At 38.2% G+C, this 26,597-nt stretch overlaps 3 protein-coding genes across 3 annotated transcripts in view; 1 reads left to right on the top strand and 2 right to left on the bottom strand.

Annotated features, from left to right (window-relative positions):
* The window catches only part of LOC112044523 (intermembrane lipid transfer protein VPS13A-like), a 42,575-nt gene extending 19,650 nt beyond the window's left edge, over positions 1–22,925 (top strand). Inside the window, exons 35-54 of the mRNA XM_024080403.2 lie at positions 44–131; positions 753–897; positions 1,375–1,509; positions 3,170–3,372; positions 3,662–3,798; positions 4,823–5,065; positions 6,008–6,171; positions 7,239–7,448; positions 8,065–8,337; positions 11,602–11,733; positions 12,215–12,357; positions 12,753–13,976; positions 14,271–14,463; positions 15,211–15,355; positions 15,861–15,974; positions 16,451–16,474; positions 16,734–16,879; positions 17,239–17,384; positions 18,028–18,151; positions 18,511–22,925. Of these exons, the coding sequence (XP_023936171.1) occupies positions 44–131; positions 753–897; positions 1,375–1,509; positions 3,170–3,372; positions 3,662–3,798; positions 4,823–5,065; positions 6,008–6,171; positions 7,239–7,448; positions 8,065–8,337; positions 11,602–11,733; positions 12,215–12,357; positions 12,753–13,976; positions 14,271–14,463; positions 15,211–15,355; positions 15,861–15,974; positions 16,451–16,474; positions 16,734–16,879; positions 17,239–17,384; positions 18,028–18,151; positions 18,511–18,648 (4,127 nt within the window). The 3' untranslated portion in view covers positions 18,649–22,925. The remainder of the gene's footprint in view (positions 1–43; positions 132–752; positions 898–1,374; positions 1,510–3,169; positions 3,373–3,661; positions 3,799–4,822; positions 5,066–6,007; positions 6,172–7,238; positions 7,449–8,064; positions 8,338–11,601; positions 11,734–12,214; positions 12,358–12,752; positions 13,977–14,270; positions 14,464–15,210; positions 15,356–15,860; positions 15,975–16,450; positions 16,475–16,733; positions 16,880–17,238; positions 17,385–18,027; positions 18,152–18,510) is intronic.
* LOC128198637 (uncharacterized) lies at positions 8,964–10,813 on the bottom strand. Its single transcript, XM_052884966.1, has 2 exons — positions 9,909–10,813; positions 8,964–9,396 (listed from the first exon to the last, which is right to left on the bottom strand). The coding sequence occupies exons 1-2, from the start codon at positions 10,770–10,772 to the stop codon at positions 9,118–9,120; spliced, it is 1,143 nt and encodes a 380-aa protein (XP_052740926.1). The 5' UTR covers positions 10,773–10,813; the 3' UTR covers positions 8,964–9,117.
* A 768-nt stretch (positions 22,926–23,693) lies between the features above and the next one.
* Positions 23,694–26,392, bottom strand: LOC112044515 (coiled-coil domain-containing protein 130 homolog). The gene is made up of 4 exons (XM_024080391.2): positions 26,215–26,392; positions 25,765–26,094; positions 25,297–25,557; positions 23,694–24,422 (listed from the first exon to the last, which is right to left on the bottom strand). Exons 2-4 carry the CDS (start codon positions 26,074–26,076, stop codon positions 23,793–23,795), a joined length of 1,203 nt encoding a protein of 400 aa, XP_023936159.1. The 5' UTR covers positions 26,077–26,094; positions 26,215–26,392; the 3' UTR covers positions 23,694–23,792.
* Positions 26,393–26,597: the final 205 nt, after the last annotated feature.

Raw genomic sequence — 26,597 nt, 5'->3', positions numbered from 1 at the left:
CATAATTTATAGTCTGTTTTAAGACATGGTTTTGAATTCATAGGTTGCGATACTTCAGGAGCTGATCTTCTAGATGACATTGAAAAGGAATCTAAACATGAGATGACTGATATTAGTGACGAATGGGATTGGTTAGTATTATTTAGGTACATTATTATTTATTCAGAATTACAGTGCATTAACCAGTGCATAACCATACTATAGAAATAGGTATTGAAGGTAATAATAATACCTAATAAAGCTAGAATAAAAGACAGGAGCTGTTTTTTTTTTCAAAAGTGATGTGGACTTGTAGTTATTATAGACAATTACACAACCTAGGAAAATGCCAGTGTTATTGCTGTTTAATATTATTAGAGGAAAATAATTATTATGGTTTTATTTATTAATTACCTACTATTAGTTTAGAAATAATTTGAAATAGATATTTTATTTCATGTTGGTTTATCTCTGTTTGTAATAGCAAAATATTACGTGAATCTGAAGGAACATTAGCAAAACAGAAATATTTATAATATTGAAATAATTTCCCTCATAATTGGTTGCTTAGCAACGGTTTTTTTACCAGGTTCCGAAGTCATACTCCTCTCGCCTCAAAATTAGCCTTATAATTTAAAAAATGCAATTCTGTTTGACTGAACCTCCTTCAGTTTACACACACAAACGCATTCGTCCTGTCAACCTCCTGACATAACAAACCAAACTTCATCATAACAGGATATTTGATCTGATTTTTGCTTTTGTTTTTCTAGTTTCGAGGGCGGATTCCCTGCGAGCGCCGCCCCCACAGGAGCGGAGAGAGAGTCTCCAGGAGCTCCCCCCGCTGCTACTGAATTGCTAAGACGATTGACGGATCAGACTTTGTCCATCCGACTGCATGATTTCGATCAACTTAACGTAAGGCATTTTTCTTTCCATGTTATGATCATAAAACATTTGATACTTAAATAAAATTGATTTAAATCAAAATTAATTTTATTTGTAGTGGGGTTTTATACTAGCACTATTAAAAAGTCAAGTCTGTTAGTGAAGCTCTAGATATCTAATTGATTCATCATTCATCATCGTCATCACATCAGCCGATGGACGTCCACTGCAGGACAAGGGTGTTTTTGAACGGACTTCAAAACACCATTAACCTGAGTCGTCTACATCCAGCGACTCCCTGGGACTCGCTTGATGTAGCCAGTCTATCTATTCCGGTAGTTAAGTATACTGGGTTTTCCGTTGCGCCATTCCAACACCTTGGTACCCCAACGTCTATCGGCTCGGTGACTTCGGTCTTGGTTTCTGGTTTGATTACGCAGAGAAACCCCGCGCACTGTGGGACTCGAGCCCAGTTAGCGACTGATATATTTATTGTTATGTTATTAGATCCTGTGTCCTCAAAGATCAGTGTCCAAGCTACACGTCTTGCATCCGAGTAAGAATGGGACGCGCTACTACCTCGTGGTGGAGAGGACCTCCAAATATAACAACAAGAAAATTACCGTCAGGTCCCCTTTACAGGTATAGTATTATCCTCATATTATTGATAAATTCCATTTATTAAATAAGTTGGCGGCAGAGAACGTGATGGTGATTTAATGAAGAAACATTCAGACTGGCCGTTTATCTATACTAATATTATAAAGAGGTAAAGTTTGTAAGTTTGTAAGTTTGTCACATTTTTTAAATGGGGTAATCTTCGGAACTACTGCTCCGATTTTAAAAATTCTTTCACCAGTAGTATGCTACATTATCGGGAAGTGCTATAGGCTATATTTTATATTGGTATTATATATATTAGCCGAGTTATCACAGTTTTTGTCATACAGGTCGGACCGAAAATCCTCTTAAACAGACTTATTCGCATGCGCTGCCTTAACTATTGTGTAAAATTGAAATTAATGTATGGAGACTTTATGTATCTTTAAAAGTTCTACAAAAAAGTCCACGACACCATATATCTATCTTATATATATTAGCAGATATAGTACCTTTTGTGTTTTAAAAATTATTAATTTTATATACTTAGGTTTACGTCATTATTTATACAACTAAACTTTAATCCTTATTAAAATAAATTATTTAATAATCACAAGGATATTATGGAGATAAGATTTGCCCTTTACAGTATGTTAATTACTTAAATAGTTTCGGAGATAATACAAAATTTCTAAAAGACGCAGAAATTCCGCTATATGACGCCCGGCGCTTTCATTGACGTAGTTCCCGTTCCCGTGTGAATATGGGGATCAAACATAGCCTATGACACTCGCAAATAGCGTAGCTTTCTATTGGTAAAACAATTTTCCAAATCGGTCCAGTAGATCCAGAGATTACCTCCTACAACCACACGAACTTTACCTCTTTATATTATTAGCATAGAAGTCTCTATTTCTCTTGGTCATACCACCACTCTCGAAGGACTGGACCGATTTTGCTAAGGGTAGGAGTAAGATAGAGAAGTTACAGAGTAGGGTAGGGTACGGGTAGGGAAGCGTAGGGGTAGTGTAGGGGTATTGTAGGTTTAGGGCCGGGTTTAGGGTAGTGGTAGGGTAGGGGTAGATGTAGGGTAGTGGTAGGGTAGAGGTACGGGTAGGATAAGGAAGTGGTAGGGTAGGGGTAGGATAGGCGTGAGATAGGGGTACGGGTGGGATAGGGGTAGGAAAGGGATAGGGTACGGGGAGGGTAGGGGTAGGATGGGTGTAGGGTGTAGGTAAGGTAGGGGTACGGTAGGGGTAGGGTGGGGGGTAGGGGTTGGGTAGGGTAGGGTAGATGTAGGGGTTGGGTAGGGTAGGGTTGGGGTAGTGGTAGGGTAGGGGTAGGGTAAGGTAGGGGTAGGGTAGGGTAGGGGTAGTAGTAAAGTTGACATCGAAATTTACGCGGACGAAGTCGCGGGCGTCCGCTAGTTTAACATAAACAAATATCGACCGTAGCGACAGAGTTGCCCCTGTCCTATCTTTTTCGTCCTAACGCAATGAAAAAGAGAGCAAAAATCCGGTAGTGCCGCTGTTGGTCGAAATTATAATTAATATTGAGATATGTCGTCGTGTGTCAGGTCTTGGTAGGGAAAATCTTTCATCGAAAATCGGTCATTCCTGTTATGCATTATACATGGTTAATTCTCTTGGTTGTTATTTCGTTAACTTGGTGAAAAATGGAGATTTTTATTAACATTTACCAGGTCCGCAACGAAACATCCTACGCCCTAGAGCTGCTGTATCGCCAGTCGGATCTGGAAGCAGCCGGAGAAGAGCCCGTGGGTGCTGTGCGGAACCCGTTCTGTGGACTGCTGCGGCTGGCTGTGCTGGCCCCGCACGACACCTACAATGTTCCGCTTTACGTCGCCTACCATTGCAAGCTTTACTTACTTCCTACTAACTTTGAGTAAATATTGATTCTTAAATTATCGTTTGTTGCCAATAATCTGCACGATTCCAATCAACTTTTAAAAATTTCCCCAACTTCCAGGCGAGATTTTTTGTAAAATAAAATATCTGGTAATATAAATTTTGCCCTAACCAAGTACTAAATCTTAGAACATCATTATCAGTCGCCAAACCAGCTAACCATGTAACAAATCATGCAGATCTTCAAAAAATAAACTTTCTAAATACCCTAGGATCGTTACACAGTTATCATACTCCTGGTTTTTAATAAATTACTTCTATTTTAGAAGCTATCAAACAGCGACTGAGGGTATCTGGTGGATGGAGCTCGTCAATGAGGTTGGCAGCGCTCGCGACGTCGTGTGCCCCGCCGTGGCTGACGATGACCCCAGAGTCTTCGCCATGAGAGTAGTTCCCGTAGAAGGTAAGTGAGAAAGATTGCGAGACAGAACCTGACCATTTTTTTTATCTTACTTCACAAACAGTGCCAAAAGGCTTGGTTCAGAAGACAAATTTTAATAATCTAACGCGTGTAAGTGTTACGAGGGCCTACGAGTTCCATCTAACAAACTATAAATATACTAAACTATCTATATGTTATTATAAACATTGTCTGTTATTTGCTGATAATAATTCTTCAATGTCATGATTACAGTTTTTCGTTTATAGGATACTGATTTGACTAAACCTAAAGATTCTATCTTTAGCTTTATTATTTAAACTCAGATTAAAGTAAACTATTTACATTTTATAATTAATTTAAATATTATAATGATATTAATTTCATAATGTTAGACTAAGCCGTAAAACTGTTTAATTAAAAAGTAGTTGTAAGATACAGAAACCATTTTGAATTGTAAAACTGTTCGAGTCATAGTCGGTAATTATTTTGTCGTCTGGTGGTCAGTCGAGCGCGATCTTTGTTGGTGATAATACACTTTGTTGGGACTATACGAAGATTTTCATTGCTGAATACACATTCCTGACGTCACGCTGCCCGTCTCAGTAATATAATTGAATCCTGCGTTCTCACGAATGGTAAAATATCACGCTTCCGTACAGATTTAAGGTCTGAAGACATCATCTTCATCATCGTCATTATCAGCTGATGAACGTGCACTGATGAACTTAGATCTCTATTAAGGAAGAAAAATAGCTTTATAAATTTTTCTTCCTTATCTTCGACGGTCCGTCTAGTCTAGGAGCTCGACCAACAATGCGCTTTCCAGTGCGGGCTCAGCATTCCAGCACCTTAGGACTCACCCAGAGGTCCATTTCAGCTTTGATTCTTCTGCGGATCTCTTAATTTTTGATTCGATTAGGCAGAAATACTTTGAGCTTAACTCGCTCCGACGCGCGCTGAGTGACTTTGAGCTTATGAAGCCAATAGTTATTGACCAAGTCTTGGACACATCGCTAGATGGCTTACGGGTCTAATTTAATTCCAGGTTGCCAATCCCTGAAAGTGTCCCGTTCTATACCAAACCTACTTCTACGGATCTTGCCTCCGCTGGGGGTCCACAACCGTCTCCCGCACGCGCTCCAGCTGTCCGGGGGTCACGTCAAAGTGAGAGTGGAGGCAGGGGAGAGGGCGCACGTGTACATCCTGCGGCCGAATCAATCGCACAAACTCACTCTAGAGATATACTACCTGGGATTGCCGTGGACGGGAACGTTTACTTACTCTCCAGGTAAGTTTAAATTGTGTAATTTAATTTACCCTTTAGTGGTCTTGAACTTTTTGTTAGGTTTTATTGCCAAATTTTTACAGGAATTTACAGGAATATTTTCTTATCTCTTCCTTTGCATGTTTTGTGTGGTGAAATAATTTGGAAACAAAAATTTAGCATTGCATCTCCATGGCCCAAAATTAATCATGACAAAAAGAACAATAAGTAACTGTCGGTCAGAGTAGGATTCGGGGCTCTTACCATGGAGATAACTACATATTAGGACTTTGATTCAGAGAGCCGTAGGTTCGAACCCGGTCCGAGGCACTTCCAACTTTTCAGTTATGTAAAAGAAACGAAATTAAATTAAATATACGAAAGAAAAGTAATTAAATATCACGAGCCTCAAATGGGTAAGGACGATTGCAAGGAAACCTGCCTGCATACATGAGAATTTTCTTAATTCTCCACGAGTGTCTGCCAGTCCATATTGGGCTAGCGTGGTAGACTATTAGCCTTACCCTTCTCATTCTGGGAGAAGTCTCGTGCTCAACAATTGACTGAATGTGTTGCATTAAGTAATTGCATTAGCTGATTGACAAGTTCCAACAAGCATTACTCTGCGATTTATTAATCCCCGACGAAAAAAGAGGGGTGGTATAAGTCTGTCAGTCTGTCTGTGGCACCATAGCTCCCGAACGGATGAAGCGATTTCAATTTAGTTCTTTTTGTATGAAAGGTGACTTACGGGCGAGTGTTCTTAGACATGTTTGATGAAAATCGGTTGAGCCGTTTAAAAGTTATGTGACCGAAACCGAATGTCTGCAAATATATTCGAGTGCGGTCTCAAATCAAAGCGCACTGAAAGAGAATATTGATGACTTAATCTAGAATTAATGATTTCATGACATTCGGGGGTTTTTCAATAGTTTAAATTTTATGTTATTGATATTTTGTTTGCAGATATGACAGAAAAGACGATAAGCATGTCGACGGAGTGCGAGACGGAAGGCGGCAACAAGCGGCTGGTGGTGCGCGCGCGGCTGCAGCGCGGGCCCAGCCTGAAGCTGCTGCTGTACGCGCCCTGCTGGCTCATCAACAAGACGGGCCTGCCGCTGCAGATTAAAGTAATCTCACTAATATTATAAACGTGAAAGTTTGTATGGATGTTTGTTACTGTTTAACGCCGCTACTGCTCAAGCGATTTGGTTGAAATTTCTAGTAGAAATAGATTTTACTCTGGATTAACACATAGGCTACTTTTTATCACGAAAAAATCTACGGAGTTCCGAGATTTGCGAAAACGTGATGATTTTGATGGTATATGAATGTTTGTTACACTATCAAGCCTCGGCGTGCCTCGGCTACTAAACCGAATCACCTGAAATTTGAAGTGGAGATAGATTATAGTCTGGATTACTTTTTATCCTACTAATATTATAAACGCGAAAGTTTGTATGGATGTATGTTTGTTTGGATGTTTTGTTTGGATGTTTGTTTGGATGTTTGTTACTGCTTAACGCCGCTATTTGGCTGAGGAACTAGATTTTACTCTGGATTAACACAGCCTTTGTATCCCGAAAAAATCCATGGATCCCGAGATTTGCGAAAACGTGATGATTCTGATGGTATGAATGTTTGTTACTTTTCACGCCTCGGCTACTGAACCGAATCACCTGAAAATTGGAGTAGAGATAAATTTTAGTCTGGATTAACACAAAGGCTATTTTTTATTCTACTAATATTATAAACGCGAAAGTTTGTACGGATGTATGTTTGTTTGGATGTTTGTTACTCTTTAACGGTGCTACTACTGAAGTATTTGGCTGAAATTTGGAATGGAAATAGATTTTACTCTGGATTAACACATAGGCTACGTTTTATCACGAAAAATACATGGATTCCCGAGATTTGCGAAAACCTTATTTATTTTGATGGTATGAATGTTTGTCGGCTACTGAACAGAGATATATTTTAATGTGAATTAACACAGGCTACTTTTCATCCCGGAAAATGCGCGGGTCTGAGTCGTGCGCGCGGGACAGAGGGATGGACCGTGCGGGTATGAAGTCGTGCGCGTTGAGCATCGGGAGTGTTACGAACGAATTTGCCAAGTTATAGTGCTAGAATGCCTAGAAAATACTTATAATTATATAAATGGAAGGTGTAAGCTATTTGATTTTTTCCTCGCCAGGGCCGGTCGGATACCTGCTACGAGCTGACAGACGAGCCCCTGCTGTGGTGCGAGCGGGGCGCGGGCGCGGGCGCGGGCGGCGGCGAGCGAGTTAGGGTGCGCGCACACCAGTCGGGCTGGTCGCGCGCCGCACGCCTGCACGCGCACGCGCCGGGCTTGCTAGTGTGCGCGCACACTGAGCGCCGACTCAACTATCGGATGCTGTTGCATGTATGTGAGACTATATCTTAATATATAAATGCGAAAGGTCATTCAGCACGAAATCTCGAAAACCGCTTGATGTACAAAGCTAAAATTTGGCAGGGAGGTAGTTTATAGTTAGTAGGTATCCACTAAGAACGAATTTTGCGATAGGGCCGGATTCATTCTAAAATTAGCTGTAAGGATGGACATAGTCGCGGGCGTCCGTTAGTTAAAGATAAGTAAATTTAAGATGAATAATAATACTTGAAAAACATCTAAGTACGAAAACTTTTTTGAAAGTTAAAAAATATAGCCTCCTGCAATATGGTCATTTTCGAGACATCAATAAATTAAAGCAAAGTGACGATATACTCCGAAACTTTAGGTATTAGGTAAAATATCAGCAAAAGATAATAAGGGTTCTCTTAATACTAGCCACTCACCAACCAATAAGTCCTCTATTTTTGCCGGTAGGGCGGTAACTACGGCCAATAGCTACCACCCAGACGAGAGCTGAGCCAATTTAGAAATTCTAAAATCGTAAACTGTCCCGAGTTAGGTATTACCCAGGCCCAGAGACGTGCCAAAGACGTCTTCAAACCAGAGAGGGAGTTCTATATATTGACAAGCACATAATGTACAGGTGACTCTGTCCGAGCTGTGCCCACAACTGACCAAAATAGTGACCCTACTGCCGTACTTCATCATCTACAACGACACGAAGAACCACCTGCGGTTCATGGAGGAGAACGAGGCAGCAGACCTGTGGATAGACCTGGCGCCGCAGCAGTGCACGCCCTTCTGGCCGCAGACCGACTCTATGGCCATGCACTGCAAGTACCGCGACTCGACTGTCGTGTCGCAGCACTTCAGCATCACTAGGAACCATTTCACTGTGTTGAGGATGGATAAAGGGGTAAGTCTACTGTCTATTGAGTATGAGCTAACACAGGCAATGTTTCTTTCCTTCGCGTACCAAAATGTAGTTATCTAACCTATCGATTTTTGGAACAAAGTACTTATAAGCGGCAAATGTCAGCCACTGATGATCACTCACATGCCTGCAATCAGCGCTGGCCCGAAGTAAATTGTAAAATGGAGCGAAATCCAATTATGGCGCCTCTCCTGTTTGTTCCGAATAATATGTAGATACCTATACCAAATTATGAGTGTAAAGTAAGGAACGCGAAGATCTCGACCATACACTGGGGTGACCAATTGAATATCAGGCGCAGTACCGTCTAAGGTTGAGAAGGATTATCATTTCGGCGCTCTCTAGGATTTGGCGCCTGGAGCGACTGATCCGCTCGCCGTATGGACGGGCCGGCCCTGCCTGCAATACACGATCAGTTTTATCGGTTGTGTAGCCGTCAGCACTGCAGGCATGAGATTACTTGATCGTCAGTGGCTGACATTAAAGAACAGTGAACTGATATCATCATTGTACCTAACAAAAGCTGTAATAATTATACCAGGGTAACAGATACTATAGGAGTGGAGGAAAGTGGCGTCACGGTTTTTATTCGTCGAGAAAGAAAAAAAAGAAAGTACATTAATTATAAGGTTTATATAATAAGTATAATTACATTGCGTAAATTAATTTATTAAACTAAAAATAAATAATATCTGCTGAGCGTAAGACGAACATTTTTTTAAAGCCTGTACTAGTCAGTTTTCGCTCTAAGACTATATTCCTTTACGAGTATTTATGTCTAGGCCTTGCTGGTATTTCAAGCGATAGAGTGCCATCGTCGTGTAGGGTGTAGGCGGTTCCTTTTGATTTGTGCGTCCAGATCTTGATAGCTTTGAGATGAGCATCGCTTTGCTCCTTCGCCGCTGACACCGGAGGCGCTGGCTCCACTTCAGGGGCGTTTATGAGTGATAGGACTGATGATGAGAATGGTGATGATTGTGATGATGGCAGGGAAGGTGATGATGATGGGAATCGCGGTCGATGATCGCTTGGAGATATTACCTGCGGAGATAGAAGTTAGTAGAGGGTTATTGTTTTATTTAGCGTAATATTAACTGTACCGTAGATATTGGAATTCTTCGAGTAAAAGATATTTTAAATTTCATATAGTACAGGGTATCAAATGGAATTCATGCCTTCTAAATCATGTAAAGATTACAAGTTAAATAGTAAGTGTGAAGTAAGAAAGTAGGTGTGAAGCGATTTCTTTTTTTATATTACTTATAAGATTAACAGTTTCATTATCGTTTAGAGTTCAGTAACTGGCTGATAAAGCTGTTATGTATTTAACCAGACTTCTTATACAGATTTATCTTAAAAATGTAAAAACAATATAAAATCTAATGGGTCAAACAAATTCTAATATGTAATGAAATACTTTCACCTGCGAAAGATTTCATCGAGCCGGTAATAGGTTTAGTGTTTATAATATTGATTTCATATATAAATACTTAAGTGCAAATTATGTATGTGAAGGTTTGGGAGTGAAATCTAGCAAGATGTCTTGTACTTACTGAGTAATGTGGCACGCTGTATGAATTTACTTTTTCCAATTTCGAGTTTTCATATTCCATTAAGGGTAAATCGCCGAAGTTTTCCAAAATATACGCACTCTCTGGTTTAGCGATTGAAGGTACATTATTCGTAAACGACACGTCGTAATCGTCTTCCCGTAAGTTTAATGGCTTTGGTAATTCTTCTTCTTTTACTGTACTACTGTCAGTGAATACATTATTTTGATTACTCATTACATTGATTTCTTTTTTGATATATTCATCCAATAACGAAAGTTGCTCAGTTTCTTCCGATTCTTCAGTATTTACAGGTGCATGGACTTTTATATTATTCATATCAACTTGCCAATGTATGTTGTTTGCATCAGGATTGCTATATGCAAAACTGTTATACCTATTACTATCAAACTGTACATTGGGACCATTTACATACATTTTAGGATAAACTTCTTCATAACCACTATTTGCGGAATCATCGTTATATTCATAATTATCTGAATCTCTATATCTATCCGCGTACACTTCTTTTTCAGCAGCGAATTTAATAATTTTGTCTAAATCTTTATTGGATAGGTAATTAATTAAGTTATCGAAGTCTTCATCTCCCAAACCTTCGTTAATAGGTCGTTTACTAACCTTGTACGGTCTTGGTTTAGCTGCTGGTCCAATATCATTTGATGTGTAACTATACAGAGGTCCTCTGTTATAGTAGGTCGGTCGACTGTATTTATAAGATGGAAAGGAGTAATATTTCGCTCGTTTATTTCTCGTATAGTCAGCTCTGCATCCATTGCAGTTGTCGCTCCAACAACTTATTTCAATCACTGCACATAGAACTAAAACTAAACTGAAATTTCGCCACATTGTGGTTTGGTACTAGGTGATATGACGGAAGTTGTACATAAACTGAGGGGAAGTGAAAATTTAACACTTTATAAGTTCAGTTGGAAAGGAAAGCGGCGTGAATTAAGTTAGAGCCTGAAACGGACGTCAGCAAACATTACGTAAACCCGTTCGTAATACATTACATTAGGTTTACTTTCATCTGTAATGTTTTGTTTGATAACTTTTAAAATATGAATATGTTTGCATATTTTGTTATAATTAGTTGAGTTTACATTGAAATACTTACTTAAGGTATAAACTGTTTACATTGGCCAAGTAGGTTAACTGCTTTAATTTACCAAAAAAATTACTGGTTATATAAAAATATAAAATAAAACATAACGTTAATTAGGAAATATGTAACTAACGTTTATATTTAATAGTTTTGTCATTTACAATATATGGCAAAATATAAATAGGTAAATAGATATTACATTATCAGAATTTATATTCTTTTCTTTTTTGGGTTGAAGGTTGAGGCCTTGTAAGATCGTGTCGTCTGATTAGCGATAGTTTTTGTATTATGTATCGACTCAAACTTCAGTTTGATTGTTTGTTTTAATGATGCTTTATCTCATATAAATGCAAAAGGTTGCATTTATATGAGATAAAGCCGCTTGACGTACAAAGATGAAATTTGGCAGGAAGATAGTTTATAAATGGTAGAGGTCCGCTAAGAAAGGATTTTGCGAGAGGGCCGGATTAAGAATGTTTTAGGGCGAACGAAGTCGCGGGCGTCCGCCAGTATAACATAAAGTGTAATTAAATAAAGGTGAAACTATTAATCCTATTGTCATGTTGTTCCCAGTCAGCGATCTGCGTGGACGTCACCGGAGGCACGGACCGCCCCTTCACCATCACCTTCAAGCCGTACGCGCCCGGGGACGCGCCCCTTCGCATCGACAACCTGTGCGACGACCTCTTCCTCAAGTTACATCAGGTACAACTAAACAACTATACTGTGAAGTATCGAGGATGTACTTTCTCACAATACTCTCAGTGACAGTGACACCCTCGTGTCGTTGAAGAGATATGCATATGCATATGGAGAGCTTTGCGGCGCCGCAAAGTTAGACAGTCTGTTAGTTAAGTAATGTTGTGACGCATAAAAAACCCCTCCCCCCCCCTGTGACAAGGCCTATGCGTGTTGTTTTAACACGCATAGGCCTTGTCACAAGCTACTTTGGGGCTAGATGATGTGTAATACATACACACAACACACGTGTGTATCAATACATACATACGCTTTACATATTGTTGTTTTTAGGCATATTCTAAAGATAAAATGCTAAAAGACATTGTTAAATTCTGAACACTGATTAACAGTGCCTTTTATTTTTTCCACAATATTTCCCAGAAGCATTATGTTTTCTCTATTGTAACTTAATCCTAAATGGCGTGATTATGTAAACAAACTCCAGTCAGATTCGGGTCAAGTGGCGCTGCTCAGTCCCTACCAGTCCATGCTATACACGTGGGATGATCCTGTGAAGGAGAGGAAATTACTGTGGAACCTTTACAATAACAAGGGCAAAGGATTCCTTGCTGACTTTTCACAAGATGGGTGAGTATTTTCTTTCATTTAATTTTAATTTTCACTTGAAAATATACGACTCAAGCAGACGATACAACTGACTGTAAGTGGAAAACCATTGCTTTTAAATAGTAACAAGTAACAGCATGCAAGGAACAAGTTCTACGCAGTGCTGACTCATTCTTTGGATATTTTGTCTGTTAATTATCATCCTCTTCAGACCGGAATATAGACATGATACTTGGCAGCAGAAATAAGCATAGCAATAGGACCTACTTTTCTCTGTCACAAAAAGTTCTATCTATAGGTACCTACTACTGTATTCACTGCAGTAAAATCAGCCTAAACTTGGTCACACAGTACAATGCAATGTAAAGTGCCTAAGTGGAAATAGTTCGAAGGTGATGGTTTATTTTCTGTTTTAGATTTGGTGAAGAAAAAGTTAGTTTCCATTCCGTAAAGCATTCAACTCTAATAGCGACCAACAGCGTAACCTCAAAACTTTCCTCCACCCTCAAGCGTCTCACTCCGAAGTCTCCCGAGCCGACTACGTCGAGCAGTGACGAATCAGATAGTGCGGAATTGCCGGAAACTCCCCTCAAAAGTAAAAAGATGAGAAAAGACAAAGTCATAGTATACTGGATATCGTTTATGGATGGGTACCAAAGAGTGTTTGCGTTAGCTCAAGATGAACGAATAGCCTATCAATACAAAATGAGAATAAACTCTGAACGAAGCAATTATGAAATCTACATGTCTCTCGCTAGTGTTGGATTATCAGTTTGCGTGCAAACTGGAAATGGAGTCAAAGAATTGTCATACATAAGTGTAACTGATTCTCTCCCAAAATGGGAGGTCAATGTTGGTAATAAATGGAAACAATTAGCTACAGACGTGACAGCGTGGATAGAAGACAAATACCAGACGGATCAGAAGAAGTGTCAGTTGAAAGAGTACTTGCATATAGACTTGGAAAAAATGCAAATGACGAAACCATTTTTCTCGGAACTGCGAAGGTCGTATAATCCAGGCGTGTGGTTACAGTTCCGAAAATCCGACACCTTTACGTACTGCCATTTGAAATTACAGAGAATGCAAATAGACAATCAATTACACGAAGCTGTGTTCCCGAGTGTTCTCTACCCAGCTCCCTTGCCACCTCATTTGAAGTCTAGAGATCCTAAACCTTGTATTGAAATAGTTTTATTAAAACAGTATAGACCTAATTTAAACCAAGACGTTTATAAATACCTCAAGGTTTTGATACAAGAGTATTGTGTGAATTTAGATAGAGGTTTTGTAAATCACGTTTTTGATATATTGAATCATTGGAAGGTTGAAGAGAAACCCGCGGTTAGGTTGCGAGCGGATTTGGCTTTAGTCCACATGCCCTTACCAGTAATAGCGATGAGAAACCAAACCTGCGCACAAAGAGATGTTGTTTTTGAGTTCGTTCACCTATCTCCAATCAAGCTCCTACTGAGTTTGTCATCACGAGGGTACTCTAACGAGAACATTGATAGCCCGACTAAGATGCGGTATGAAAATGTGAAAGAGAATCGACCGAAGCTTTTTAACAGTGATCTGTTGGAGTATTTGTTCAATTCGTGGGGATCTTCGCTTTGCGATATGAAAGATGTTGTTATCAGGTACGTTCATAGTTTATATTTAGTATCTGTTTTGTTGAGTTTTACTTAATAATGTTTAGCATGGTTTTTGGTTAATTATTAGACTAAATTTAACTGTAGGTAATTTAAAAATGATATTGTCAAGTACTTACATATTAGAAACGGGCATTACATTAGTGTAGCCTTATGTAACAATCATAATGAAACTTTTATTGATTTTTGATGCACTCTTCATTGTTTTATTGAAATTAAGTTCACTGCGTTTCTTGTATACAATGTTATTAGAAGAGTGTGAATAGACATATTTAATTTCAGAATGAGCTACCTAGAGCTCAGAAATGCCCCTATAACCATGTCGAGTCTACTAGATGTGGCAAGTCGGCATTATCGACTGCAGTTGGTGCAACAGTTTTACGTGTTCGTCCTCGGGCTGAACATTCTCGGCAACCCGTACAGCTACATCGGGGATTTCTCTAAAGAGCTGAAGGATTATTATGAGCCGTGTTCGGTGAGTGAATCGGTGTTTAAGATCTTCTTTCTTACTGAATTCGCGCAACTTTATCTTCATCAAAGCGACAGAAGATTATAAAGAACGTGTCATTGGCGTTTAACTTTATTCTTAAGAAAATTTTAGAAGGGTCTAACCTGTAACTATTCCGTCACACATGATTATTGAATTTTGATTGTACACGTAGACCTCGCAATGGAAGATTTCAAAAGGAATAATCCCCGTTTAAGCAACATTTTTCATTGATGCCTCTCCTATTTGGTGTAATGTGATGTTCCTCAATTGAAGGGCTATCCAACAACGAAATATTTTTTCTATTGAAACTAGTATCATCATCAACCCATATTCGGCTCACTGCTGAGCTCGAGTGTCCTCTCAGAATGAGAGGGGCAAGGCCATTAATCCACCACACTGGCCCAATGCGGATTGGCAGACTTCACACACGCAGAGAATTAAGATAATTCTCTGGTATGCAGGTTTCCTCACGATGTTTTCCTTCAATGATTGAGACACGTGATATTTAATTTCTTAAAATGCACACAACTGAAAAGTTGGAGGTGCATGCCCGGACCGGATTCGAACCCACACCCTCCGGAATCGGAGGCAGAGGTCATATCCATTGGGCTATCACGGCTCTAATCGGAAACTAGTATAGTTCCTTATATTCAGTTCAACTTTGTATATTACTATAGATTATCCGTTGGCTTATAATTCTTATTGATTAGATCATTGAACTATCTGGAACAGGCAACGGCATGTTCGCGCCGAGTCTCGGATGCAGCCTTAGCACTATTCAACGGCGCAGCCAAGCTGTTGGGGTGCACGAGCGATTACACCGCACCCAATGTGTTTGAAGATGCGCCTAAACTACGTCCGCCCAAGCGACGATCTGGTAAGTAGCCCATTTCTAAAACCTCTTTTGGTATTCTAGTACCAGTTAGCATTAAAGGTTGTTGCGTACGAAAATGTATACCTATGGAAACTATTGTTTTGCACTGAATATACCAAATTGGTTTTGCAAAGTTGTCTCTGTCCATAATAAGTGTTCATTTTGTCGAGGCTAATAATATAATAATAATTTATTTGCAAGAATTATTGTTCTTTACAACATTCAAATAAATAAATACTTAGTGTGCGACGTCAGAAAGTCATCCTGGAAATGATAGTACATTTTTAGATAGTTAATATTTCTTATGATACGAGTTACCATTTTAATCCTTCTTGTTAAAGGAACCTATATTTACTAAGCAGAAGCTTCTAAGGCATTCACAATGTATTTTTAAGAATTGAACTATTTTGAGACATTAATATTGATAGAAAGTTCGATATAGGTACTCCAATGTTTAATACATTTTATAATTTGGTCTGTTTTGATTTGTCTTTTTTTTAATGTTTAGGTGATGAAGGAAAAATCGTGGACGATTTACCGGAAGCAATCATAGATGCTAATAGAAACAACCCGGCGAGTGTGTCTCTAGCAGTCACCGGTCTTATAGCTAGGCCTACTTTTGGTAAGTAATTCTGCGTACCTTTAACTTGCCTACGGCTAAGTTACACAAGAAGAGTGACAATGCGAATCACAATTCTTTCTAGGCTATCATTTTTGACATACTCCGTTTGTGATAATTTGTTTGTAAGCATGGGTTTTCTGTTATTCAAAATATGCACATAATGAATGTGATAGAAATAGTTATTTATTAGTAATTCTGTGTGTAACTGTATTTTGTTTCTCTGAAGTTCCTATCTTCAGTTGAATGCATGCAGATAGGTAATTTAAATTCAAAACGATTTATTTTTATTAATTTATTTTATGGTATTCAGTAAAGTTTTGTGAAGTTAGTTTTCTCAAGATTTTAGCACACACGATATTTAAAAGATTTTTGGTTTACTTAGTTTGTGTAACCGTATCAGCATGTGATTCTCACAATATCTCATTTTCACACAAATCTTTTCTCATTTCTCTCCGTCTGCACGTGTGGATACGTAGATGAAGACTTTGTTGTCGTGAAATGTAAGTGTTTTGAGCATGATTTTTTATTTTCTATTTACTTATTAAACTATTGATTTGGTGGCACACCTATCTATATCACAGTGTTTTTAGTGGTACCGTCGATATCTTTAGATATACATAGAGCATGGTTATTAGTCAATCGCATTACGATGTCAGCTTACTTTTTGCAATCATTTTCATTCATTTTATTTTTTGTAGCACATCAAAATAAATCAGTTATTACTTACTGAAGGGTTTGTGAACGTGTGTGTGCACGCAGATGTGTGTCGCGAGGCGGCGCGCGCGGCGCTGTGCCGGCAGGTGGGCGTGGACGGCGCCGAGGCCGCGCTGCGGGCCTGCGTGCAGCGCTCCGGCGGCCGCCTGGTGGCGCGGCGGCGGCTGCCCCGGCACTGCTCGGCTGTGGAGGTACTTGGCGTGTTGCTAGTGTGCTGCGGGCGCTGCGGGCCTGTGGAGGTACTTAGTGTACCTACAAGCCCTTGACTACAATCTCACCTGATGATAAGTAATGATGCAATCTAAGATGGAAGCGGGCTAACTTAAGTTGGATGAAAATCCACACCCATTTCGGTTTCTACACGACCGGAACGCGTCATCGCTTGGCGGTACGTCTTTACCGGACTGGTAACTAGCCACAGTCGAAGCCTCCCACCAGCCAGACCAATTAAGAAAAAAACATCAATCGGCCCAGCCGGGGATCTAACCCAGGACGTCCGTCTTGTAAATCCACTGCGTCGCGAAGGCTTAACCGCGTGCTGGTATTGCAGGGCCTGCGGCCGTACAGCGCGGCGGCGGCGCGCGGCGCGGCGCTGCTGGGCCAGCTGGCGCGCGGCCACTACGCCGACGGGGACGGCTACGTGGCGCACGCGCACCTCGCCCGCGCCTCGCTCGCCACGCTGCTGGTGTCCACGCAGTGAGTCACTACTTGCTTCAGTCTCAATAGCTCAGAGGTCTGGACTGGACTCACCGCCGAGAGACGGTGGTTCGATCTACTCACTCCTAACAGTCTAACACAGTCTTTTCCAACTAGTGGAGAGGAATTGGTCATATTTAAAAATATATGGCAAATATTCTTAAAAGAATGTGATCGTGAGTAAGAAAGAAAGTTGACTCACCAGTTCATTACTAATTGTCATTATAAGCAAGTTGCAGAGAGCAGGGGCTGCATAAGACCGTGGTTTGGAAGGACCTATGCTTAAATGTCCTTCTTTTCCCTGTAGGGTAGCTTGGGTACAAGGTTATTCTGGATAAGGACTACGACAGGCAGTGGACGACCGTCGGCTGTGAGAAAAAGGCGTTGCGTGTTTTTTTTGAACTTACACCAACAACAGCAACAAATCTCTTTTCTCTAATGGTACCTACGTACTATGCGCTTAACATACCCTTCCAAAATTGACCTCTAAACCGAGGTCCGAGTCTCAGACGACCCGCCCTTAGAGAATCTTTCCGTTTATCTACTCAGGTCTTGGTAGATCTGTGAGACGAGAGGAGCAGAGGTGGTCTACTACCTCTCCTGAGGCAGAATCTATTGACAAAATTTCGTATTGTTATTACAGACACATATTCCTGGTGCGGGCGGGCGGCACCAAGGGCTGGCACATCGAGTGGGCGGTGAAGCTGGATGACTTGCTCGGAGAGCCGGTGGCCAGGGACGGAAAACTCGTGTTGAGTATAAAACAGGTAATAAAGATGAACTTGTCTTCATCAGCCTGTTAATTGGGTAAGCATCTTGTACTTGTAGCTTAATAGCTCATGGGGTTTTGGGGAATTAAAAAAATTCTCTGGCAAGCAGATTTTCTCACGATGTTTTTCCTTCACCGTTTGAGAAACGTGATATTTAATTTCTTAAAAAATTTAGATTAGTTTTGATTATTTGTGGACGGTTAGGGATGTGGTCATAGACGGCTTAAGACCGTTGTGTTTTAATAGACTCTACAAAAGATACAAAAGCTGGTCTATGACCAACAGTGGTCATAGACCAGCTTGAAGAGACTATCGTACTTGATGTATTGAAGATGATGATGATGAAATATTCCTAGGATGAAATGGTGAGCTACTTCTCGACGGACGAGAAGGTGATAGAAGTGCCCGAGCCAGAAGTGCTGACGTGGCTGCAGGGCAAGATACAGTGCGCGCTCATCCACGCCATGGAGGACAAGCGATGTGTCGACAAGTAGAGTAAATGAGGGTATCGAAGTATTTTGGTGGTGGAAATACTGGCAAGTTATATTAATTAAGATCTTTATTTCCTTCTGAGCTGATTACGCACTTGAACAGGTAATTAATTTAGAGCCTCAATAGCTCAACGGTAATGCGGTCGGACTCTAAACCGAGGGTTGCTGGATCGATCTCCGACCCGTTGGTCTATTGTCGTACCCACTCCTAATACAGCCTTTCCCGACTTTCCCTCTTGTTGGAGAGGAATGGGAATATTGGTCATATTTAAAAAAAATGCCAAATATTCTTTTTTTTTAATTAACAGACCAAGTGGTCATCTAACCAAAACATACTTTCCACATGTTATACGTCCACGAGTAGGGTTGTCCCCATATATGTCCTATTTTGAAGGCCGGGGACCATCCAAGCGGAGTTTAATCTTTTCACCTCCCCTCCATTTTGATCATCGTCTTTTTTAATTGATTTTTATAAGTTATAATGTTAATTAATTTATGTGAATAGGTAAATAAGTATTTTCGTTTCCGATGTGTTCATGGCTTAAATTCGTTACCTATATCTACCTACTGCACATCTCTTTTACTTTACATTTTATATTATAAAAATAGTCATTGCACTAAAAAAAATATACGCCAGTATTTTCATCACTATATTTATATATCTATATCAGTAATTCAGTATTAAAAGATATCCCGAAAACAAAGCACAAGAAAATTATAGATTGTTTAACATTTGCGCGCATTTTGGTGAACGGGCATCACGCTGAAACTACTGAAACAATTCAAATGAAACTTGGAACGAGTTTGAGACTACTAAAAAGTTGAAGGTTTTTGTCGCGAAAATAAAATCAGAAGGGGGTGAAACAGGGGTTGAAAGTTCGTATTAAAGTCATTAATTTTTGTACTACCAAAAAAAAAATATTGTGATTCAAGATTTTTCAAAATTCTATTCCTAAAGTTTTTTAAAAATATAAAAATGATCATATTTTGAGTTTTATTATTATTAGTGGACTACTTGTTATATGAAGGTGAAGGGTTTCCTCACACCGAGTTTGACGCGGACGAAGTCGCGGGCGTCCGCTAGTTCAAGTGAGCTTAAATGCCTCGTTGATGCAGTGGTTAGGCTGTGGCTTCGGATCACGAGGTCCTGGGTTCGAGTCCCAAGTCGAGCTCTGAAGTACTGAGCTTTTCTTTATTCAAAGAAATTTTCAGTAAAATATTCTCAGCCCGGAGTTATTGTTCACCGTGTAACATTCAAAGCGCGATGTTTCGTTTATTTTGTTGAATTAATCATAAAGATGCAATCAGTGGCGTAAACAACAATTGTAATAATACCGCGTATATACGCACGTAGGTAATGTTCTTTATGCAACCGGCACATATAAACATAGGTAATCCGTGCATAAATATAATACCTTGAGTCATATTAATGCGATTTCTATTTAGGGGGTCGGTAGAATTGTCGTATCTGCGAAGTATTATTTTAGTAATGTAGTTACGCCACTTGATTCAATTGTTACAATTACTTTAATTTGTGAAATAAATATATGTAATTGATGAACTTGAGACAGATCTACATGTTTGTGTACTTATTGTTGTAATTAAAAGTTAATTCGTGTCTATGAATACATATAATTATTATCTATAATACATATCCAAGTAGCAGAAATTCGCAATTTCAGTTTCCAGATTTAGAACCAACTACGTATTTAGACAACTATCAAAAGAACCTTCTGTAACTGAAACCTTCTGTAGGTACTTATAAATTAGAATACACTAATTACTAAAATTAATACCTACTAGTAGGTACTTAGAACCTACGATTCTTAATTCTCTGCGTCTGTGAAGTCTGCCAATCCGCATTGGACCAGCAATTGGTGGACTATTGACCCAACCTCTCTCATTCTGAGAGGAGACTCGAACTCAGCAGTGAGCCGACTATCGGTTGATAATGATGTTAGGAGAGAACGCGAAAATCTGCTACGTGGGTATTATTAATTGATATTAGATATAAGTCGTGTCACGGGAAAAGATCGCTGACGGTTCTTCTAATTACTGTTTAACATGCGACTTAGTCGCATTTATTTTTCATTTGCGCAATTTGAAATTCAGTTCATTTTTCCGCGTGACACCAACTAGGTATATAATACTATATTGTGTTCTTTTTCACAGAAGGGCAGGCAGGCATATGAAATACAAACAAAAAAAATATCATTTATAACGTTGAAAATGGTGTACGTTCTGTCCCACTGTGGAAAAAAACACTAATTATATGTGTGAATTTGTGGGTATTCCTATTTTTTCTAGTCATTCCATTTAAGTTAAAATGTCGCTATGTCACATTGTGTTCTCTTGTTATTTTAATGTGTTTTACAAATTTTTACCTCTTAATTTTATCATTCCAACACACAGTGGTAGATTTTGGTTTTTAGCTTATGTTCTATAATCCAACTTCATAACATAATTGTTTAATGTGTGATAATAATAGTCAAAATTGCAAAAGGCGATTCGCTTACTCTTACCGGTCCCTAGTAAAAAATCATGAAGATGAAATTTCTTAAAAATGTACCTAAGTTACATTGAAATTTAAATTTATTCCGATTTTTCTAGACGATTAGTTTAGTAAATGTAAAACAAAATTCTATTTACATTATGAATGTTATTACCATCGCCTAGCTATAGTAATTACTTTAATTTATAAAATATATACCTACTACTACTAGCGGTAACAAGCCCCTTCTAACGCTTATTCGACTGTTAACAGTCTCTAAGGTAAATTGACAGATGTGCAATACAATTTTGAAAATGTTCCAATGGTGCGCAACCGAGTTAGCAGTAATATAATATACACGTACCTACATTTTATTTACTAAATAATATGTACTAGAAATACGCATTTTATAAATTTATTTGGCCTACATCTCATAATATTCTATTTTATATGTAATTCGCATGTTACCTATTATATAAAATACTTTTCCATTTTTATAAATGCGACAAAATTTGCAAAAATTTAAAAAAAAATACATTATACATTTAGTCTGTTACTTGTAAGATAATCACACACCTATTGGATTTTCAACGTACAAAAATTTGTTCTCAGTTAGATTATAAAACAACATTCTTAATTTTCGTCCACATTTGTAACACCTCAACGGACTTTGTAACGTCGGCCACGTTTTGTCGATCAAATGACGACTCGCAAATTGAGGAGTTACGCGCAGAAGTGTATTTACACACTAAACTACTGCGCATATGGCATACGGCATTCCCCTTTTAAACCGGCCCCATACATAGGTGCCCCATTGATGACTTTGTCAGCTAACGGCCTCGGCTTTTTTTTAGAGCTGGGAGGCCCTTTGCCTGACCCACCACCGTATAGTTACGCCATTGCATAAATGTGGACACACTGTTATCAAATTGGTTATTGTTATTGATGTCAACTTACATCAATGGTTATAGGTGATTTACACTAAATTCACATATTAAATTTCTACATAAAAAAATAACCAACACTGCTTTTAATCCTGTTAGTTTGGTTTCCTTTTACACACAACAAAAACAGTAAACACAACGCGAATGATCACAGTTAGGCAGCGCTTTAGATTGTAGTCACATAGAGCATATTTTCATAACTTCACGAGTATATTTTTGTTACCAAACACCAGTGGCGTAACTACAGAAAAACAGGGCTGCCAAATGTCACAGGCCCTCGGTCCGAGAGTTTGTGGATCTAATATCAAAAAATGCAATGTAACGATTTTTCTGAGGCCCATCCAATGAATGTCACAGGCCACAGAAAGTAGTTACGCCACTACCAACCACATTACTTGTGGTTGCTATTTAAAAAGTACCTCGAGTTTCCCAACTCATAAAATGATCGTAGTTTGGTATTTACACCACACTAGTCGTATAATTAAGACCATTTGCTAGCGAGCGAACTTAATAATTTGGGTCGTAACTAACATGCTTATATGCTACCTAGGTACCTACTAAGGTATACTTATTAAAATCGTTTCATGCAGGAAGCAGGATCATATCATGCCAAGCAAAGCCTATTATTCATATACTTAACAGTCAGAACTATACACAAAAATATGCCAGCGAATCTGTATCAAGGAATTTATAGTAATATATGATATTTTATAAATTATTTGCATTTCAATGATGTCGCTAAAATTACTATGAATCATATAAATATTATTATTGAATATTAATAAATGTTATTGTATTATATTATATTGTTTGAAACAGTGCAATTATAATGTTTCATTCTCGTACTATTTGTTTTATTTAAACCACTAGCGGACGCCCGCGACTTCGTTCGCGTGAAACTCGATGTAAACTTTCAACTACCTCTATCTTACCCCTACCCTACGTTGAAATTTTTCCTGAATTTTCTTTGCTATAAACCTTACGGAGCCCGAGACCTTTCCAACGAATGCAAAACCGTGGAAATCGGTTCGTGCTTTCTGGAGTTATAGCGTCAGGAAGGAAAACCCGACTTATTTTTATATTAAACCATTACAAATCTAATAGAATTCTCTTGTCATGCTGTTTGTTACCAAAATCCTCTGAAACGGATAGACTGATATTTAAGAAACTTTGTGTGCATTTTTGTTTTTTCATAAATAATAAACCCTAAATTATAAGGGTGGTCCACCCAATTTTTATAAGGCAAAACAATGTTTGTTGGGTTAGCTACTTCAATTTTAGAGATTTCTAGAGAAGAGTTTTTTTTATAAATCTACATTACATATAGACAAGTAGCCATTATAATTTTATGTAAAAAAGAAAAGCTTATCCCAATATAGAATTATTAATGCAGATTCGAATCTGCATTAGCAGCAAATTTTATTCAAGCTGGAAATCGAACCTTGGACCTCCAGTTACTTAAGCAGCACACAAGCTTCTTAGCTGGTAAGGTTATCAGGATTCTTTAATATTTTCTTATCCAAAGATATCTATCCAAATATATCATGCTTTTATTTAAATACTATAGTTTTGGATTTATTTCCACTAATCTTTTACAATACCACAAAAAACACTTTTTCAACAGAATAAACAGTTTTATTAAATTTATAAATTAACAATATAGTATTTTTAATTAATACAGGGTAATAAATATTTACAATAATAAAATGTTCTTAATCAGAATTTTCCCCACTAGAACTATAGTCGCCAACTAAAGAAACTTTATTACATTGTTCAATGTCTGTTTTAGTTTCTCCAAACACTTCTTCACTTTTATTATTTTCAATCACTTCTCTATCATTCACTTCAATTTTATCTTCATTTTGATTATCTTCTTTCTCTTCAATCACATTTGTACATTCATTCTGTTTCTTATAATTACTTTCATTTTTATTTTCACTTACACAGTGTTTGATTTCTAAACCATTTTTCACTTTATCTGCTGCCTTTATTGATACATGACCTGTTTCCTGTTCTATATTTACATTTTGAACTTTATTCTTTTTAACCATAATTCCTAAAGCATTTCTTGTTAAAGGTAAACTTTTACTTAGTGATTCCTCTTTTTTCAGCCCCCCAAAGCTGGTTAGTAGTCCACTGGAACTTGGCAAAGCTGGTGTGTTAAGTATTTTGTTTCTGGTGATGGTCTGTGACTCTTCTATACTCTGTGATGGTCTTAGGGAGAGAAGAGAAGCCATATTTCTGTCCTCCTCTGTTTCAGGCAAGAGATGAATGTCAAGAGAAGATTTTGCCAGAAGCAAACCATCATTGACTGCAGATTGTTCAAGCTCTTTTCTTCTTTTCTGTAAAAAAAAATACACTATTTAATGTGCATTATTGTAAAACACTACAAATGTACCAACACACTGAATATGAAAGTCTTAAGAGCAAACAACCTAAAAATAATATTTGTGATTTTTTTTAACTAATAGTGTAAAAAGTGCAGTGATATTTTTTTTATTCTCTACAAGTTAGTCTTTGACTACAATCTCACCTGATGTTAAGTGATGATGCAGTCTACGATGGAAGCAGGCTAACTTGTTAGGAGGATGAAAATTCCACACTCCTGTTGGTTTCTACTTGGCATGGTACCGTAACTCTAAATCACTTGGCTGTATGTCTTTGCAGGTATATAAAGTGAACAACATTACATTTAACATTTCGCTATATCTTTGAAGTCTTATTATCTTATTTTAGTACCAATAAAAAAAATATGAAACAAAACTTACATTACATAATTGTTTTTATCAATTAGATTGATTGTTCACATAAGCTACTTGTGGAAAGTGCATGATAATTCCTCGAGTAGTTCCAGACTCAGTTTGGATGAATTTATGTTTTACTGCACTTTATTTAACAATGCAATTCATTTTTATGGTAATTTTATTCATGTTAAAAGTTACTACTACTCTCTATAGCAGAGATCTTCAATCTTATTGATTTTGTAACCCCATTACAGGTTAAAAGTTCTGGCAACCCCTATGTCAAACAGGTAGTTTTGAAATTTAACAAAAGGCCATCCTTCTCAGTAAATTTGTTTTTTTTTTTACATTATATAGCCGACGAGCACTCAGCATCAATAATGGTTGAAGGTAAGGCTTTACAATCTCTCCAGGGGTTGCAAGCCCACACACTGAAAGACACTATTCTTTAGTAGTAAAGTGCAATTGAACTTACTCTAAAAGTCCTTCTCAAGTGACAGTTTGCCTCATAGTCATCTTTCCACACTGTCTCATTCCGGACAACCAGTTTGTTGATCCGTGGCTTGTCCTTTTTACTGCTATCCTCATCCCCTGCCTTGTGCTCCAATTTGAACATAGCATCGTCAAATAGACGTTTCTGTGTTTCTTTGGTTTCCGGAACAATCTGGCCATTCTCTGTCGGGTCCCATCTGTTCTCTTGACGTCTTGCACCAGACACTATGACATAATCTAGGTTCTGAAAAATTGTGAACAGTAAATGAATTATTAGGTAGAGTTAGGATTTTATAAAGTTAGTGCAATTGTAATGATTGATACAACTCATTTTCAAAATTACAAAATAATATTCTCTCTTATATAGGAAATCTTGGACTGCATTGTCACATAGGATCAGGTGAGATTTGCAGTCAAGAGCTAACTTGTTGTTGAATAAAAAACTACTTACAGCTGGATCAGTCTTGATTTCAAAGTGGTTATCACACAAGTGACATTTCATTCTGAACTGGTACACTGGGGTAGTGTAGTACATCCCAATTTTAGTTTTCTCAGCATTGTACCTCACGCCCATTCCAATATGATTCTTGCAACCGTCACACCAGATATTGTATGGCATTTCAAATCTTATGATGAGGATCCCCATGTGGAGCTTCCTAGCTCGTTCTCTTAGGGCGTGAGTACCGCGAAACTTGTTCAACCCCCCAACTGTAGGGTCGTAGTCAGGGGGGTAGTAAAGATTTTGCCCCTTTCTTTCACCCATGATTACAACCTTGTGGTACTGAAAAACAAAAGGATATTTAAGCAAATAACTCATTTTTCATAAAAAAAAAGGGTTGTTATATGATACATTTCAGAGCTGTAACCTAAAAAGAGAATTAAAGTACATTATATTAGGTACCTTGTAAAGTAGAACACAAACACAAATAAACTAATTATAATCGTTTCCTATAAAAAGTAGTTCCTCCGGACCATAAAATATATAATCTATGGACCTCAAATCGTATTTAAATTAATAATATTAACCAAAACATACACGAAATTACAAATTTACGAAATGTCATCAGGCAAATGTCAATTGTCAATGTCATAATTTTTGGCTATGATCAAGACTTTGGACTTTGGAGAAATAATTTTTGATCAAAAACAAAAAGATTTTTGAAATTAAACGACATGAAATGACTCTTAAATTTCCTTACCATTTGATATTTTTATTTTAGGTGTATGAGTAGCATTACATTTAATTTAATATTAAAAAAGCAATGGTTTATTGTAAAGTTTTGG

This window comes from Bicyclus anynana, chromosome 13 (genome assembly GCF_947172395.1).
Source record: "Bicyclus anynana chromosome 13, ilBicAnyn1.1, whole genome shotgun sequence".
NCBI classification, from domain to species: Eukaryota; Metazoa; Arthropoda; class Insecta; order Lepidoptera; family Nymphalidae; genus Bicyclus; species Bicyclus anynana.
The sequence above is the reverse complement of the archived record's forward strand: the minus strand, read 5'-3'. Positions and strand labels throughout refer to the sequence as shown.

What these genes read in the sequence shown, in the direction of transcription:
- LOC112044515 (XM_024080391.2), bottom strand. Translation starts at nt 26,076, where the DNA reads ATGGGTGAAAGAAAGGGGCAAAATCTTTACTACCCCCCTGACTACGAC. An exon ending in AAATCAAGACTGATCCAGCT is followed by an intron (nt 25,558 to 25,764) that starts GTAAGTAGTTTT and finishes ACAATTTTTCAG; the next exon opens with AACCTAGATTATGTCATAGT. An exon ending in ACTTGAGAAGGACTTTTAGA is followed by an intron (nt 24,423 to 25,296) that starts GTAAGTTCAATT and finishes TTTTTTTTACAG; the next exon opens with AAAAGAAGAAAAGAGCTTGA.
- LOC128198637 (XM_052884966.1), bottom strand. Translation starts at nt 10,772, where the DNA reads ATGTGGCGAAATTTCAGTTTAGTTTTAGTTCTATGTGCAGTGATTGAA. An exon ending in ACAGCGTGCCACATTACTCA is followed by an intron (nt 9,397 to 9,908) that starts GTAAGTACAAGA and finishes CTATCTCCGCAG; the next exon opens with GTAATATCTCCAAGCGATCA.